Genomic DNA, 16194 nt, shown 5'->3' on the forward strand with positions numbered 1-16194 from the left:
GTTTTGTTTGTTTGTTTTCCAGGGAGGTATCACTAAAGTAACCTAAAACTCAGAGTCCCCCTGCCTCCGCCTCCTGGATGCTGGAAGTGCTGGTGTATTCGATGCCCAGCTTATTCAGTGCACTTGAAATCTTCTGTAACTGGTGTGGACAGAGTTCAGAAACTGTGGCAGCCTGTCTGCTTGGCCTCCCCCTGGGACTGCTCTTTTTGATTCTTAGCTCCTCTGCCCCTGCCTTTTCTGGGACTAGAGACTTCAAGTTGTCCTGGAGAGCGGATGCCAGCTGGTGACTCCTGAGGTGCTTCATACCTCTCAGTGTGGCAAGCCCTGAGACAAATCAGAGGTAGCCCCTCGGAAGGCCTCTCTCAGAGCCTGAGCTGCCACTCTGGGTCCCTAGGGCATGGCTGGCCCTCCTGCTGCCTGAGTTCTAGCTCCTGATTGAGCCCATGAAGGAGGTGAGGTTCAGAGGGTGGGGTGGTTTTCTTGTTTAGTTGATGAGCTTTGCTTCCTGAGATGGGGTTCACTAGCCCAGGCCTTGAACCCCTGGGTCTCTGCTTCAGCTGCTCACACAATGGGATTGCAGGTTGTGCATCACCAGTCTGGCCAGAGGATGGCTCTGCTTCTAAGGTCTTAAGTAGGCAAGGCCACATAGCAAGCAGCCAGAACCCAGGTCCTGTTTCCAGTCTAGATCATTCTTGTATCTTAGGAGGGCCCTTGTAGGTCACCCATACTTGACGTTCAGCTGAAGGCCATAAGGGTGCATCTGATCTTCTTGAGTGCCCAGTGGTGTCTCAGTCAGCCTCTGCCACCAGCCCTGCTGAGGCATGAGTCTTCTGCTACTCTAGGAGGACAGAAGATGTTCTAGCCACACCTAGCCCAGACTCTTCCCTTGCTTCTGCCCTCTGCCATCTCTCAGCCCGGCTGAGAGGCAGTGACAGCTGGACTGCTCAAGTTATAGTGACAATCTTGGAGCCATGGGGTTCTTGAATCTTTTTCCCTGTTTGCTATACTGGTGTCCTCCTGCCTCAGGTCACATGGCCCCAGCACAGGCCACTTGGCTTCAGGGCTACATGAAGTACAGATTCCTGCTCTGGGAGTGTCTGTAATATGGAAAGGAAATAGTACCCATTTCTTGTAGTAGCTGTGACAGTTGACAAGAGCTCCAGTAAGGGGGGAGGGTGCTGCTCTCACTTGGTTTAATGCTCCTGTTTTTCCTGTTGCTTCTCCCCCAAGCCCCTGAAGCACCCACATTAGTAATGTGCCTGGGATCTGTCCCTGAATAATTGTTTTTGACATATAGAGGGTATTGCTTTGTAGGTGCTTATAGCTTTAAAGTTTGGGACCATAGTACATTTGTTTCTTACTCTACCTCACGAGAGCAGGGCTTACTGGCCTCAATTTTTCCTTCTTGTTGCTCCGTGGTCAACCAGGTGGGCCCATATGTAATAGGCGAGCACCCTGGTGCTGAGTGCTACAAAGTAGATCAGTAAAGCCTGTCCACACCACTTCCTTAAATACCAGGACACCTGAAGGACCGTGTGGCATAATCACTCTTTGTCTCTTCCTGCTGGAGCACTAAGTGTTCATCAGCAGGTCTTAACTATTTGATTTCCCTTGGGTGACCTTTTTTTTTTTTAAAAGATTTATTACATATGCAGTGTTCTGTCTGCATGTAACCCTGTGGGCCAGAAGAGGGCACCAGATCTCATTACAGATGGTTGTGAGCCACCATGTGGTTGCTGGGAATTGAACTCAGGACCTCTGGAAGAGCAGCCAGTGCTCTTAACCTCTGAGCCATCTCTCCAGCCCCCTTGGGTGACCATTTTATTTTATTTTATTTTATTTTATTTTATTTTTGGTTTTTCGAGACAGGGTTTCTCTGTGGCTTTGGAGGCTGTCCTGGAACTAGCTCTTGTAGACCAGGCTGTCCTCGAACTCACAGAGATCCGCCTGCCTCTGCCTCCCGAGTGCTGGGATTAAAGGCATGCGCCACCAACGCCCGGCGGGTGACCATTTTATATAGTAGGCTTTCTGTTGGTTTTCTCCTTTTGGTTTTCTGAGACAGGGTTTCTCTATGGAACTCAGAGATCCATCTGCCTCTGCCTATAGAATGCTGGGATTAAAGGCATGCTCTGCCATGAGTGGCTTTCGTCTATAATAGTTTAATTTATAAATGTGGCATGGTAAGAGATTAATAACAGTAATAGAACAATTAATATATTGTAGTAAAAGGTATTGGATTGGTCTCCAAAACCATAAATTACTAACTTTCACCTTCTCTTTGAAACATGTAAGAATTAATGCACGCGCGCACGTGTGCACTCACACAGCTTGGGGACATAACAATAGGGCTTACTCAAACACAGCAAACCTTTACAGTAGCCAGCAGATCTGCTAGCACAGATGCTTGCCAAGCTAATAAGCAAGTAGCACACACAGACAGGGTGGATGCTCTGGTCCCAGGGCGGTGGGGTAGAATAACACGAGATTAAGAGATTTCATCATGCATCTCACAGTGGCCTGTAGTTGGAAGCTTACAGATTATTTATTTCTGGAATTTTCTTTTAATATTTCTGGGTCGTGGTTGTCCATAGGTAATTAACCGAAATGACAGAAAATAAGCCACAAATGAGGGGTGGGCTGCTGTACTAAGAAAGTGTGGGCAAACGAATACTTACAATGTTAAGGTCATCCACCAGGAACTTGGTGCATTTTTCCTTCTGTTCAAGTTTTTACTTGAGTGAAAACATTTTGTCTCTCCAGCCTTATGCAAGGTGTGTGTGTGGTGAGTTCGCAGAAAACTTCTGTTGTTCTGTCTTTGCTGTGACATTTTCATCAATTGCTGCTGATTCTTCTACTTGGAAGAATGTGGTCTGCAGAGGATGGCCATTTTATCCCCCATGATGTGCATAGTCCTTCCTCACCCCAGCACTTTCTTCCTCATGGAGACTTGCAGCGCCCTGGACACAAGGGTCTGAACCTTGAACTAAACTGGGGAGAACAGCTTACTTTCTTCTCAGCTTAAGGGGCAGTGTTTTAAGTTTCTCCATTAATTACTGGCTTTTTGGTAGGCAAACTTAGGAAAATGTTCCTCCTACCCCCAATGTTTTTGTCTTAAGAAACTGTGTCAAATTAGTTTTTCAGCTCTACTGAACTATCCCTTGGTAACTTAGTGGCCGTATTGTCATTATTCTTAACTTTTCTGGTCCAGACTGTCATGTGACTTCAGGAACTTTTTAAAGGTTTTACTTTATTATTTTTAATTATATGTATGGTGTGTTTATGTCTGTATACATGTACAAGTGGGTACAGGTACCTGCAGAATCTGGAAGAAAGCATCGGGTCCCCTGGATCTAGGTTGTGAGCCACCTAGTATCACTGCTAGAAACCAAACCCAGCTCCTCTGCAATAACAGGAAGGTCCCTGTAACTGCTGAGTCATCTCTGGGGTGTTGATGGCAGCTGATAGCAGCTGCTGCCATCAAGGATTTGAGGGACCCTGGCTCAGCTAAAAGATACACTGGGGTCAGCTCTGCTTTGCTGTTGGGGGCAGGCAGAGACAGTGAGGGCAAAGACCTGCTATTTTCAGATGTAATTTGAGTCTCTTTTTGGGAGTTAAAGCTGGGTGCTTCCTGATCCAGGAATAGGTGGGAGCTAGGTGAGACCTGTGCCTATATCCTCCTCCTGCCTTCATGTCCACCTATGTCTTCTCTCCCCAGAACGTGCTGGCCAAAGCCCTCTATGACAACGTAGCTGAGTCCCCGGATGAGCTCTCCTTCCGAAAAGGTGACATCATGACAGTGCTGGAGCGGGACACACAGGGCCTGGATGGCTGGTGGCTCTGTTCTCTGCATGGGCGCCAGGGCATTGTCCCTGGTAACCGCCTCAAGATCCTGGTTGGCATGTATGACAAGAAGCCAGCAGGGCCTGGACCAGGCCCCCCTGCCACTCCACCCCAGACCCAGCCCAACCTCTCTCAGGGCGTCCATACCCCAGTACCCTCAGCTTCCCAGTACAGTCCTATGCTCCCCACTGCATACCAACCCCAGCCTGACAGTGTGTACCTGGTACCCACTCCCAGCAAGGCTCAACAAGGTCTCTACCAAGCCCCTGGACCCAACCCACAGTTCCAGTCACCCCCAGCCAAACAGACGTCCACATTCTCAAAGCAGACACCTCATCACTCATTTGCCAGTCCAGCCACAGACCTTTACCAGGTGCCCCCAGGGCCTGGAAGTCCAGCCCAGGACATCTACCAGGTGCCTCCTTCCGCTGGCATAGGGAATGACATCTATCAAGTCCCTCCATCTATGGATACCCGCAGCTGGGAGGGAACGAAGCCCCCAGCAAAGGTAAGGCCAACTTGGCACAGCTGTGAAGTCCCATTGGGTTAGTCGAGGCCCAGGTTCGTGGGCCTAGTAGGGCCTGGTCACCACAGAGTACCCACCCTCCAGTATCACTGTGTTTTTGGTCTGAGGTCAAGGAGGGAGGTAATTGAATAAATGTATACATTTATCTGATGATACATTTACTTATCTGAATAAGGGACGTTGAGCTAGCCATGGACGATGATGAAGTCTACAGCAGGCTGACCTGAATTGGAGAATGTTAACCACAGGTTACAGCCTGTGACAGATCTAGAGGCATGGAGAACTGTCCTGTGTTCCAGCAGCCGGCCAGGGACCGCTTCAAGGCCTGAACCCAAGCTGAACCTGCTGAGCTCATATCAGTCAGTTTATTCTGGCCCAGGTGGAAAGTACAGCAGAGCATAAAGCCTGTGGACCAGGAAAATGAGGTTTAGAGGCTTAGAGTGACAACATAGAGGGGAGAAATGAGAAGAACTGAATGTCTCCTCTTATAATTTGCACCTAGAGGCAAGCAGATCAGAACCAACATGGGTCTACTTGAGATCCAAACATTGGGTCTGCCCTTTGGCCAACAGGAAGATGGGGAGGGGGCAAAAGAGACTACACATTTCCTAAGGAGTTTTCTTGGAGGTCACTTAGGTCGCCCGTTGACCTCTGCTCACCCAGCTGCCTGGGAGGCTAGGCAGTGAGCCTTATCAGGTAGCTGAGTGTGCCATTTAAAGGGACTTCCCTAAGGAAGAAAGTGCAGAGCTCCCAAGGGACTCTCAGTTCAATCACTGGCCCCTGTGGCCTTCTGCGCCCCCATAAGGGTAAGGGAAGCTACTGGATCTCGCACCAGTCCTTCAGGAGTCATCCCCTTGGTTGAGACCTAACACATTTAGTTGTCCCCGGCTCCACAGACGTTCCGTCTCTGTGAGGCAGGCCTCTGGGCTCTAAGCTGTATCTGGGCCCTCAGTTCCTCCATGCTACCTTCTGCCCTCTGCCCAGGACTGAAGTAGAAGGGGGCCCTTGCTTCACAATGAATCAGGAGCCATACAGTTCCTTACACGCATTTTGACCTGTTTTCCTGTACCAAAGCCCTTTAAGAACTGGGAAATGGAACTGAGCATAATGGTGAGACAGGGTTTCTCTGTATTGTTTTGGAGGCTGTCCTGGAACTCGCTCGGTAGACCAGGCTTGGTCTCGAATTCAGAGATCCACCTGCCTCTGCCTCCCAAGTGCTAGGATTAAAGGTGTGTGCCACCACCGCCGACAATGGTGTCTGCCTTTAATCCCAGCATTTGGGAGGCAGAGGCAGGTGGATCTCTGAGTTTTGAGTTCAGCCTTTGATCCCAGTACTTAGGAGGGAGTGGGGGAGAGAAAAACAGCATAAGCCCAACTAATTCACTTTCATGTTCTGATCATGTCTGGTTCAGTGCCATTTATGTTTGACAAGATATTGGCCAGGTGCATGCTCAGCCATGGCACTGAACCTCTGTCTTCAAAGCTATCCAGTGCCGAGAACCTAATTAGTACCATCTAGAAAGTAGGTAGTATCACCCCATCCCTGCCCACAGAGAAGCTGGTGGCCTGACCAGGATTCATGGGCCTGCATAGGATAAGATCTCATGAACAATGGCCCACATTCTGACCACCAGGGGTCCCTGAGTCACTGAACCCCACTCTTGCATTACCTGCCTCTTTTTAGTCAGGTAATAGGTATTAGAAGCCTACCATCAAGGCCCTGCCACAGGGGTGTGTGTGTGTGTGTGTGCTCACACATGTGTGTGGCTATCCTGTGGGAGATGAGAATAATACATGTTCAGTGATAGGCCAAGATCCGTCCTCTCCCCATGTACTTACCACATGTACATGCACACATATCACACTTGCCCCAGTCAGTTCTTCGTCTCCTGTCCTTGGGTAGCTGTCCTGGGACAGCTGCCCATCTAAGCTGGAGGAGGAGGAGGCCAAAGGGGGCTAGCCAAGGGCCCTCCCTCACTCACCTAGAGGCTCACTAGCTGTCTTTGCCTGAACCTTTGTCCAGTGTTCCCAAGACTCTGACCTAACTGATGGCCTAGGAGGAGAAGCCCTGTGCCCATTCCCAAGAGGCTTTGTCATTCCTGAGCTGGACAGCCATTGCCTTTGCTTTTATTTTAACATGAAATGCTTGTTTGCCATAGAAAATGCATAATGTATGAGAAAGTCTAGAGATAAGTTCCTCAGTCAAGGGATAATCACTGAGAAACATTGGTGTATTTTGTCTAGCATCTTTTCTATTTGTCTTCTACAGATCTGTATATGTGGGTTTTTTTGTTTGTTGGTTTGTTTTTAGGCTGACTTACTCTGTCTTTCAGACCTTGTTATGTCCTGTGTCCTCTACTATTTTGAAGTTGTAAATCCATCACAACATACTAAAAGCATTTTCTTGGTTATTATATCTCTTCTCAAGACTGATAAGGGTGTCTACCAGCATTTTGTTATGTTCTTGCCTCACCTGAAGTTTTTTATTTTGTTGTGTCTGTATGAGTGTATGTCATGTGTCTGGGTGCCTCTGGAAGCTAGAAGAAAATTGAAGTTACAGGAATTTTGAGTTGCTTGATGTAGTGCTGAGAACCAAACTTGGATTGTCTGTAAGAGTAGCGAGCACTTTTAACCTCTGACCATTTCTCAAGCCTCCCCCCACTTAAAAAAATACATTTCTTTATTTTTAATTTATATGTCTATCTGTGTATACCATGTGGTTTGATTTTATTACAAAGGTTGTGGTGGTAAACTCCTAGGGTGCACATTTTTACCTACTTTTTCTTTCAGGGTTTTGCTTTCAGAGGCCTCTGAGGTTCTTCCTTTGGTGTCTGTTGCAGGACTGAGGTGGTAGTGCCATAGCTTGCAGTTCCTGTGGGAGTAAATGATAAGGATGGGGCCATGAGAGCGTGGACCCTAGAACAGTGGCCATCTGCTGTATGGCTGGAGAAAGCGAGGTCAGGAGTATCCAGGGTCCTCTGGCTAGGGATGGGCACAGAGGCTATAAACATGCAGGTAGTGCCCCAGCAAGGAAGGCATCTATCTGTGCAAGGCCACTTTTGAAGGACCATTCCTGGGTCAGGAACTACAGCTTGCCAGAGATGGGGAACACCTGTGAACTAAGTTAGTTGTATTTATCTGGGAAGCAGCACTTCCTGGCCAGCAGACGGTGAAGGTATGCTCGGTGAGGTAGGGCCCATGGCATTCCTGTGGTCCTCCATTCCCAAAGTAGAAGCAATTTCTCTGTGGGAGGAGGGCTAGATTGTGAGCACCCAAACCAGCAGCTGGCCTAGACTGGTGGTATGCTGTCCATTTTGCCGGGGGATATAAGCAGCCAAGCTGTCTGGATAGGTGGGGCCCCAACAGAATGAACTGCCAAAAGAGACTCCTCTTGTCTTTGATTCTCCTCAACTCCTGCTGCTTGGATCCCTGCCTTGGTCCCTGTAGAGTCAGGGCAATGCTAAAGGTTTCATCCCGGCTTAGGACTGACAAGCTGGGGTATGCTCCTGGGCAGTCTCCCCCATCCTTGAAACCTGTGGGGAGGTATGGGACAGGAAAACAGCAGCCCTCCCCAGCCCAGCCGGGATGTGTGTCTGTCTCTGTGTCTCCCTCCAGGACCTGCTAATGGGGCATCAGGTGCAGAGCAGTGTGGCCTGGGATTAGCAGAGCTCAGCAACTCTTTGATGAGGCCATCTCCCTAATGAGCTTCTTTCCCTGCTTTCTCTATTGCTGTTTTCCTAACAGAAAAACATTTGCCAGCCAGTATGGCTGCTTCCAGTCAATGTGATGAGACTCGGGTGTAGAATAGGAACCTTTTAGCCCTAGGACTGACTTCTAGGGGCCTGGCAGCGAGACCCGCTGGCCTGTGCGTACAGCCCTGTCTACATGAGGCCCAGATGGGTGCTGACAAGGCAGAGATGTTCTCTGTACTGAGTCCTGGCCTGCTTCTGTCTGAAGGGTGCACTATCTGCCCCTTTTGGGTTTGAATTCCCACCTAAGAAGCCTTGGCCTAGAGAAGCCTCAGGCCTTGCCACAGGCCTGCCTAACCTGCCACGTCCCTCAGCCCCAGTCTGCACTGCCATGGGCAGGTTCCAACATCTAAAAATAGCCCTGGAGGAGACCCAAGTCTGGGGCCTGAGCAGGGAGATGAGTCTGGAGAGGCAGTTGCAACTCCGCCCCCCCCCAAGGCCCTGTTATTGGTGGGTGGGGACACCCCACAGAGGAGACCCTGCAGCCTCTACAGTGGCACACACCAGCCTGCCAGGCTGTCTGCTAGAGACAGCCCAGAATCCCCGAGTGTCAACTGCCTAGCTCAGATGTGCTGCCTGGGAGGTTGTCAGGTCTGGGTCTGCTGGGTTGCCCCTGTGTCCTGGGGGGTTGAGAGGGAGGGACTGAGGGGTAGTGCTGGTGTGTGCCTGCTGGAAGCTTGGGTTGGGTTCTAGAGTGTTGAGCCTGAAGGAGGCAGGGCATGTGTATGGTGGCCCTGAGTCAACCCTGTCCCAGACATCCCCTTTGATTAGAAAACAAAAGGCCTTTCTGTAAAGAAGGCTGAGCAGGGAGCCCCATGGGGGAGGTTGCCCTGAGCCTGGCCAGAGAATCTTGTAGAGGGGAGGCTGTCAGACACACTTCCATCCCTCCCAGGCTGAGTGCTGCTCTGAGGGGACAGCATGGCCCAGGGGGTAGTGCATAAGCCTCCAAGTATACCCCCTAACTCCTGCCTACCCTCCATACAGAGTCATAGCTTTACTGCTGTGGCCCCTCCCATAGATCAGGGTCGGGGTCCTGGGAAAGAAGCGGCTGGCTCCCTCTCACCAGTGACTCCCACTAAGGCCTTACCCCTTCAGGTGGGCAAGATAGCTTATGCGTGTGGCTACAGCGGTTCCAGGTAGAATTCCTTTGCCGTGTAGCTGACCTTACGTCTTAGCCCTGTGCGTCTGCTTAAGAGTTAGCTCTGTGGTCATTATGCTCAGTGGTCCTACTAAGTTACTTAGTCCTAAGGGAGGTTGCTTGCTACCTTTCCAGGCTACATCCTCTGCCTCCAGTGTCTGGAAATGATGGTGGTCCTTTGATCAGGTGGCTGGCTCTCTTGCTGAGCAGAACTTTGAGGGGCAGGGCGGCTTAGAGGTGTCAACAGGAATGACACAGGAGACCTTGCATGGGACCTCTGGTCCTGCTGTGCCTGGGATTCAGTGCAGGCTGGCCCCTTGCCCACGGGCATTGCCTCAAGAGGCAGGCCTTTTACCCTTCCTATACTATCTTGTCATCTGTGTGTAACCATGCACACACCCTACTCTATGGAGTCTCCTGGGTCACCCAACTGTAGAGAGTTTCTGTTTCATGGCCCAGAACCAGGCACCTCTCAACAAAACCTAGGAGTCTAATAATTATTTCCCAAGCACTGCATATCACCCCAGAAAGGGAGTGAGAAGCAGTGCCTCTAGGCCTACCCTTGCAGAGCCCACCATTACCTCTCCCGTGGACCTGTGGGTGGATCCTAGCTTCAAGGACCAGTGGTACAATCAGCTGTTTGTTCCCAGGTGGTGGTGCCTACTCGAGTGGGACAGGGCTATGTATATGAGGCCTCCCAGACAGAGCAGGACGAGTATGACACCCCACGTCACCTGTTAGCTCCGGGTCCCCAGGACATCTATGATGTGCCCCCTGTACGAGGACTGCATCCCAGCCAGTATGGCCAGGAGGTAAGTGTCAGGGAGTAGAGGCATGGGAGAGGACAGGGACGGGGCCTTGCTGTGGGAGCTGTATTTTCTCAGCCCAGCCAGGACCTGGGTAGCACAGCAGCCACAGCCCAGGTGCCCACGGTAGGTTCTGGGGACTTCCACTCTTCCCCTTAAACCATATATCCCTAACAGTTGTGTCTTCTGTGCCCTCCAGGTGTATGACACGCCTCCCATGGCAGTCAAGGGTCCCAATGGCAGAGACCCATTGTTGGACGTGTATGACGTGCCTCCTAGTGTGGAGAAAGGCCTGCCACCATCCAATCATCATTCGGTAAGGAGTCAGCAGATGCTGGGGCCTTGGACCTTTCTAAAGGTGGTGAAAGGCACAGATGAGTGTATGCACTGGCCTTGGACTGCTGTCTGCAGGCCCTGGCTCTGTCCTTACTTGCTCCAGGGACAGATAAAGAAGCTGAATGCCCAGGCTGGAGAGATGGCTCAGTGGTCAAGGCACTGGCTGCTCTTCCTGAGGACCCAAGGTCAATTCTCAGCACTCATGCACTGTCTGGCAGTCCCAGGTGACCCAGCGTCCCTTTCTGACCTCTGAGCACCAGGCATGCATGTGGTGCACAGACATACATGCAGACCAAACACTCACTTGCATAAAAATAAATAAGTACTTGAACTTAAAAAAGAAGGAAATAGCTGGGCGTTGGTGGCGCACACCTTTAATCCCAGCACTCAGGAGGCAGAGGCAGGCGGATCTCTGTGAGTTCGAGGCCAGCCTGGTCTACAGAGCGAGTTCCATGACAACCTCCAAAACAATACAAAGAAAGCCTGTCTCGAAAAACCAAAAAAAAAAAAAAAAAAGGAAATAAATGCCCTTCTGAGCCTCAGAAAATAGCCCATTGCCAGGTCTTCACATTATGTATGCTCTGAGAGGTATCAAAAAAGAAGACCACAAAATCTTTCTTCCAAACCTGGAAGGACACTTGGAATGTAAAAGGTACTGATAATCTTATAGAATTGTCTTGAGAGCCAACCGGAATCTAATATACAAAGCCCAGCCACGTGCTTGATACAGAATAGAAAGTCTCCCAATGACAGTGACACTGGGGTGATTGTGGTGGGAGTGAGACAAGCAAGCAGCACTGCAGAATGGTAGCACGTGTCTCCACGTGTCTGCCGTTCAGAATTGCAGTGAACACAGATATGGTATGGTAGCACGTGTCTCCACGTGTCTGCCGTTCAGAATTGCAGTGAACACAGATATGGTATGGTAGCACGTGTCTCCACGTGTCTGCAGTTCAGAATTGCAGTGAACACAGATATGGTATGGTAGCAAGTGTCTCCACGTGTCTGCCGTTCAGAATTGCAGTGAACACAGATATGGTATGGTAGCAAGTGTCTCCACGTGTCTGCAGTTCAGAATTGCACAGTGAACAGATATGGTATGGTAGCAAGTGTCTCCACGTGTCTGCAGTTTAGAATTGCACAGTGAACAGATATGGTATGGTAGCAAGTGTCTCCACGTGTCTGCAGTTTAGAATTGCACAGTGAACAGATATGGTATGGTAGCAAGTGTCTGCTACGTGTCTGCCGTTCAGAATTGCACAGTGAACAGATATGGTAGCAAGTCTCTCCCACATGTCTGCCGTTCAGAATTGCACAGTGATCACTCCCTTATACTGGGAGGGAGTTCCCATCTTACAGATGAAAAGCCAGGTACATAGAGTTAGTCAGCTAGCCCCAGGGCTAGGTTCTTGGCATGGTCATCATAGCTAAGAATCAGGCTGGATCTGTACACTGGCTGGGTCCTGCCCCTGAGCTCCAGGGCTGAGCAGATGAACAACAGTCTTAATCACTACTTGGTCCCCTAGGTGTATGATGTTCCTCCTTCCGTGAGCAAGGATGTGCCCGATGGCCCCCTGCAGCGAGAGGAGACGTATGATGTACCTCCTGCCTTCGCCAAGCCCAAGCCCTTTGGTCCAACCCGACATCCGTTGATCCTTGCTGCACCTCCTCCGGACTCCCCCCCAGCTGAGGATGTGTATGATGTGCCACCCCCTGCTCCTGACCTCTATGATGTGCCCCCTGGTTTGAGGCGTCCTGGCCCTGGAACGTTGTATGATGTGCCTCGTGAACAGGTGCTCCCTCCTGAGGTGGCTGATGGGAGTGCAGTTGATGATGGTGTGTATGCTGTACCTCCACCAGCCGAACGAGAGGCCCCAACAGATGGCAAGCGCCTGTCAGCCTCCAGCACAGGCAGCACACGCAGCAGCCAATCAGCATCTTCCCTGGAGGTAGTGGTGCCAGGACGGGAGCCCCTGGAGCTGGAGGTTGCCGTGGAGTCGCTTGCTCGGCTGCAGCAGGGTGTGAGCACCACTGTAGCACACCTTCTGGACCTGGTGGGCAGTGCCAGCGGGCCTGGGGGCTGGCGTACCGCCTCTGAGCCTCAGGAACCTCCCGTACAGGACCTGAAAGCTGCAGCGACTGCAGTTCATGGGGCAGTACATGAGCTCCTGGAGTTTGCCCGCAGTGCTGTGAGCAATGCCACCCACACTTCTGACCGCACCTTGCATGCCAAGCTTAGCCGGCAGCTACAGAAGATGGAGGATGTGTACCAGACACTGGTGGTCCATGGTCAGGTCCTTGACAGTGGCCGGGGAAGCCCCGGCTTCACCCTTGAAGACCTGGACCGCCTGGTGGCCTGCTCACGAGCTGTGCCTGAGGATGCCAAGCAGCTGGCCTCCTTTTTGCATGGCAATGCCTCGCTGCTTTTCAGACGGACTAAAGCCCCTGGCCCAGGGCCTGAGGGAGGCAGCTCCCTGCACCCCAACCCCACTGAGAAAGCCAGCAGCATCCAGTCACGCCCTCTGCCCTCACCTCCCAAGTTCACCTCCCAGGACTCTCCAGATGGGCAGTATGAGAACAGTGAAGGGGGCTGGATGGAGGACTATGACTACGTCCACCTGCAGGTGGGTTCTCACCCTGCCTGGACCCAAGAGGTCTGACCCTGCCACTGTTGTTGCAGGGACCATGGTCCCTCCACCCCCTTGCCCTCATCCCACACATAGAGATCTTGTTGTCAGAGGGAGAATTGGGCTCCAGGAATGGTCACTGGCGAACCCTGGTGCCCTCCCTGTATTTAGTGCTATTAGACTGATGATCAGCTTAACTATGTCCTTGGGCCTTGTGGGACCAATCAGGATGGCTCCAGAACACCTTGGGGGTGGACTTTCCTAGTAGCCATATATGTGGTTCCATTCTGTGTAGAAGCATTCTAAGGAGACAGATAGAGGGCGCAGGACAAGGGGAATGGGGAGGTAGGATGAGAATGGTCTCTGAGAAGACACCTGCATGCCATTTTATTTGTAGGCCGAGGGGAGGATTTGGATTTGATTCTTGATTCAGGAGTGCCATGGCAAAGCTACCTTCCTGTACCAGCCCCTTCCTGGAGGGGCTGCTTCCTTTAGAAGCTGCCTCTTCCTGGGCCTGGTGTGCCTATACTGCCACCTGGTGGTTCCCTGGCCTTTGCACCCATGGTACCTGCTGGTACTTGTGTCCCAGAAGAGACTTCTCAGTCCGGGTCTTGTCTCTTCCCTCCAGGGGAAGGAGGAATTCGAGAAGACCCAGAAGGAGCTGCTAGAGAAGGGCAACATCATGCGGCAGGGGAAAGGCCAACTGGAGCTGCAGCAGGTGAGACTCCGCAGTGACCTGACAGTGAGACCCCGAGGGGATGGAGCCTGTGCGCCCTCTGCCCAGCCAGTCACCATCCGCATCACGGCCATCACTGCCTTCTGGCTAATTAATTTGAGACGGCGTTCTCACTCTGATGCCCAGCCTCATCTTAACCTCTGCCTGAGCTCAACTCACCCTCCCGCTGCAGCCTCCTGAGTAGCCATGACTGCAACAATTGACTAGCATGCTTCAGACATCACAGGCATAGCAATAAAACACAGGTGAAGGTGCTGTCAGTAATGAGTCCACTGAGGAGAGCACAGGCAGCCGGAGGCGGTAGAGAAGCTGAGACAAGCTGGCCCCCCCCCCCGTCAGCTCCTCTCCATAAGCTGTGTGCCTCCCTGTGCCTGCCCGAGATGACACTGGTGAGCAGTCACACTCTGCCTCTGTATGCAGCAGTCCTCAGACTCAAACACTGTTCATAACTCCTGTTTATAGGCCACGTAATGTCTACTGCTGAATGTTTACATTGTATCTAGTTTTCCTTGTAAATAATAGGGCTGTGTTCAGCCACAGTTTTCTTCATATTTTAAATCATTTTTTCAGGGTAAGAAAGTATTTTTGAAGAATACTAAAGACATTCAGGTTTGAGTGCGAAGATAACAGCACAAAGTAAATATGAAAACTCTTGCTATCCCTTCTCTGGGTATTGAGAAGGAAGGCAAGGGACAGCTTACCAAACCCTGAGCTGGGCTATTCCCTGCTTACCCTGATACCAAGTGGGGCTCCCAGCTGGTAACTGCCTTACAGGTATGATGTTGGCAGTGAGTGAGTAGTGTGTGGCACATAAAACGTAAAAGGAAATGCATGTTGACAATTAAAACAAGCCAGGCATTCTCCTGTAGCTCCAGCACTCAGGAGACAGAGGCAAAAGGGTCACAAATTTAAGGCCAGCCAGGATATGTGGCAAACCATCCCTTCCCAATGACAGCAGTTAAAATAGAAATACATGTGTAGCCATGGGGTGCCATTGTTTCAGGAAGCTGGTGTGCAGGTTATCTTTCCTGTGCGGTCCCCAGCATGTTCTTAGCCAGTAATGCTGTCCCTGACACTGGCGGTTTGCTTTCCTTTGGTGAGCAGTACTCTGATGGTACAGATGTTTGCACATGTCTGTCAGCCGAGAGCCTAACCTTGTCCTGCCTTCCACAGCTGAAACAGTTTGAGCGACTGGAGCAGGAGGTATCTCGTCCCATAGACCATGACCTGGCCAACTGGACACCAGCCCAGCCCCTGGTGCCGGGGCGGACAGGGGGCCTGGGGCCCTCAGACCGACAGCTGCTGCTCTTCTACTTGGAGCAGTGCGAGGCCAACCTGACCACACTGACAGATGCAGTGGATGCCTTCTTCACTGCAGTGGCCACCAACCAACCACCCAAGATCTTCGTGGCACACAGCAAGTTTGTCATCCTCAGTGCACATAAGCTGGTGTTCATCGGGGACACACTGTCACGGCAGGCAAAGGCAGCTGATGTGCGCAGCCAGGTGACCCACTATAGCAACCTGCTGTGTGACCTCCTGCGAGGCATCGTGGCCACCACCAAGGCTGCTGCCTTGCAGTATCCATCACCCTCTGCTGCCCAGGACATGGTAGACAGGGTCAAGGAGCTGGGCCACAGCACTCAGCAGTTCCGCCGGGTCCTGGGCCAGCTGGCTGCTGCCTGAGAACAGGACTGGGGTATAGAGGCTGGGGAGCGGGCAGCAATGGTCCAAGCTACCCAAGCATCTGTCTTGAAAGTGAATACCTGCAGGTTTGGGGACAGGTAACCCCAGCTCTGCCGTGGGCCTGGTGCCCTCAACTGTCCAGGGATTTGTACATATTTATAGCAAGGCAGGTGTGGGTTGTCTCCTGAGAGGAGCTGAACAAGAGTGCACTGTGGACTGCGAATCACCAGGCTGCGGCCAGGGTGGAGGCTCATGGGCCCCTCCCCACAGAGCTCCCTGTGACAGGCAAGTACAGTATGGTGTGTACCTCTACACCAAGAAAAACTCTAAAGAACTATTTTTCACTATTGATTTTTCCAATCATTTGACTAATAGTCTACATTTAATAAAATTTTAAAAATGAGAAGCAGCATACAAAGATGTTTGGGACATCCTCTATGTGGGGAACTACTTCCTTGACCCACCAAAGTGACTAGACATAGTGAGGATTCTGGGGGGGTAGAAGAAAGGTGGATCCCTTCAGAAGAAAATCAGTGCCCAGGGACCTAGGAGAAGGCAGGAGGGCGGGGCTGGCCTGGCCAGGGAGATAAAGTGGCAGTATCCTTTGTGCCAAGTGCACAGAGCAGCAAGGTACCTGCTGGGGCTTCTGAACCCCAAGGAGAAGGCGCATACACAGAGGCACTTCCCACAGCTTTGCAGAACTGCAGTCTGGGACACCCAAAGTGTCTTCCTTGAATTAAAAAAGGACTT

General features: G+C 51.3%; 1 protein-coding gene across 5 annotated transcripts in view; it reads left to right on the forward strand.

Moving 5' to 3' along the window:
• Positions 1 to 15847, forward strand: part of Bcar1 (BCAR1 scaffold protein, Cas family member) — a 37844-nt gene extending 21997 nt beyond the window's left edge. For 4 of the 5 annotated variants that reach the window (XM_013115686.3, XM_005073052.4, XM_005073051.4 and 1 more), the window contains exons 2-7: positions 3716 to 4348; positions 9904 to 10065; positions 10259 to 10375; positions 11922 to 13019; positions 13651 to 13740; positions 14932 to 15847. In XM_013115686.3, coding sequence (XP_012971140.1) covers positions 3716 to 4348; positions 9904 to 10065; positions 10259 to 10375; positions 11922 to 13019; positions 13651 to 13740; positions 14932 to 15444 — 2613 coding nt within the window. In that variant the 3' untranslated portion in view covers positions 15445 to 15847. Of the gene's footprint in view, positions 1 to 428; positions 453 to 3715; positions 4349 to 9903; positions 10066 to 10258; positions 10376 to 11921; positions 13020 to 13650; positions 13741 to 14931 lie in introns of those variants that run through there. The other variant, XM_021228956.2, reaches the window with a different exon arrangement.
• The last annotated feature ends 347 nt before the right edge of the window (positions 15848 to 16194 follow it).

This window comes from Mesocricetus auratus, unplaced genomic scaffold (genome assembly GCF_017639785.1).
Source record: "Mesocricetus auratus isolate SY011 unplaced genomic scaffold, BCM_Maur_2.0 Super-Scaffold_6723, whole genome shotgun sequence".
NCBI lineage: Eukaryota > Metazoa > Chordata > Mammalia > Rodentia > Cricetidae > Mesocricetus > Mesocricetus auratus.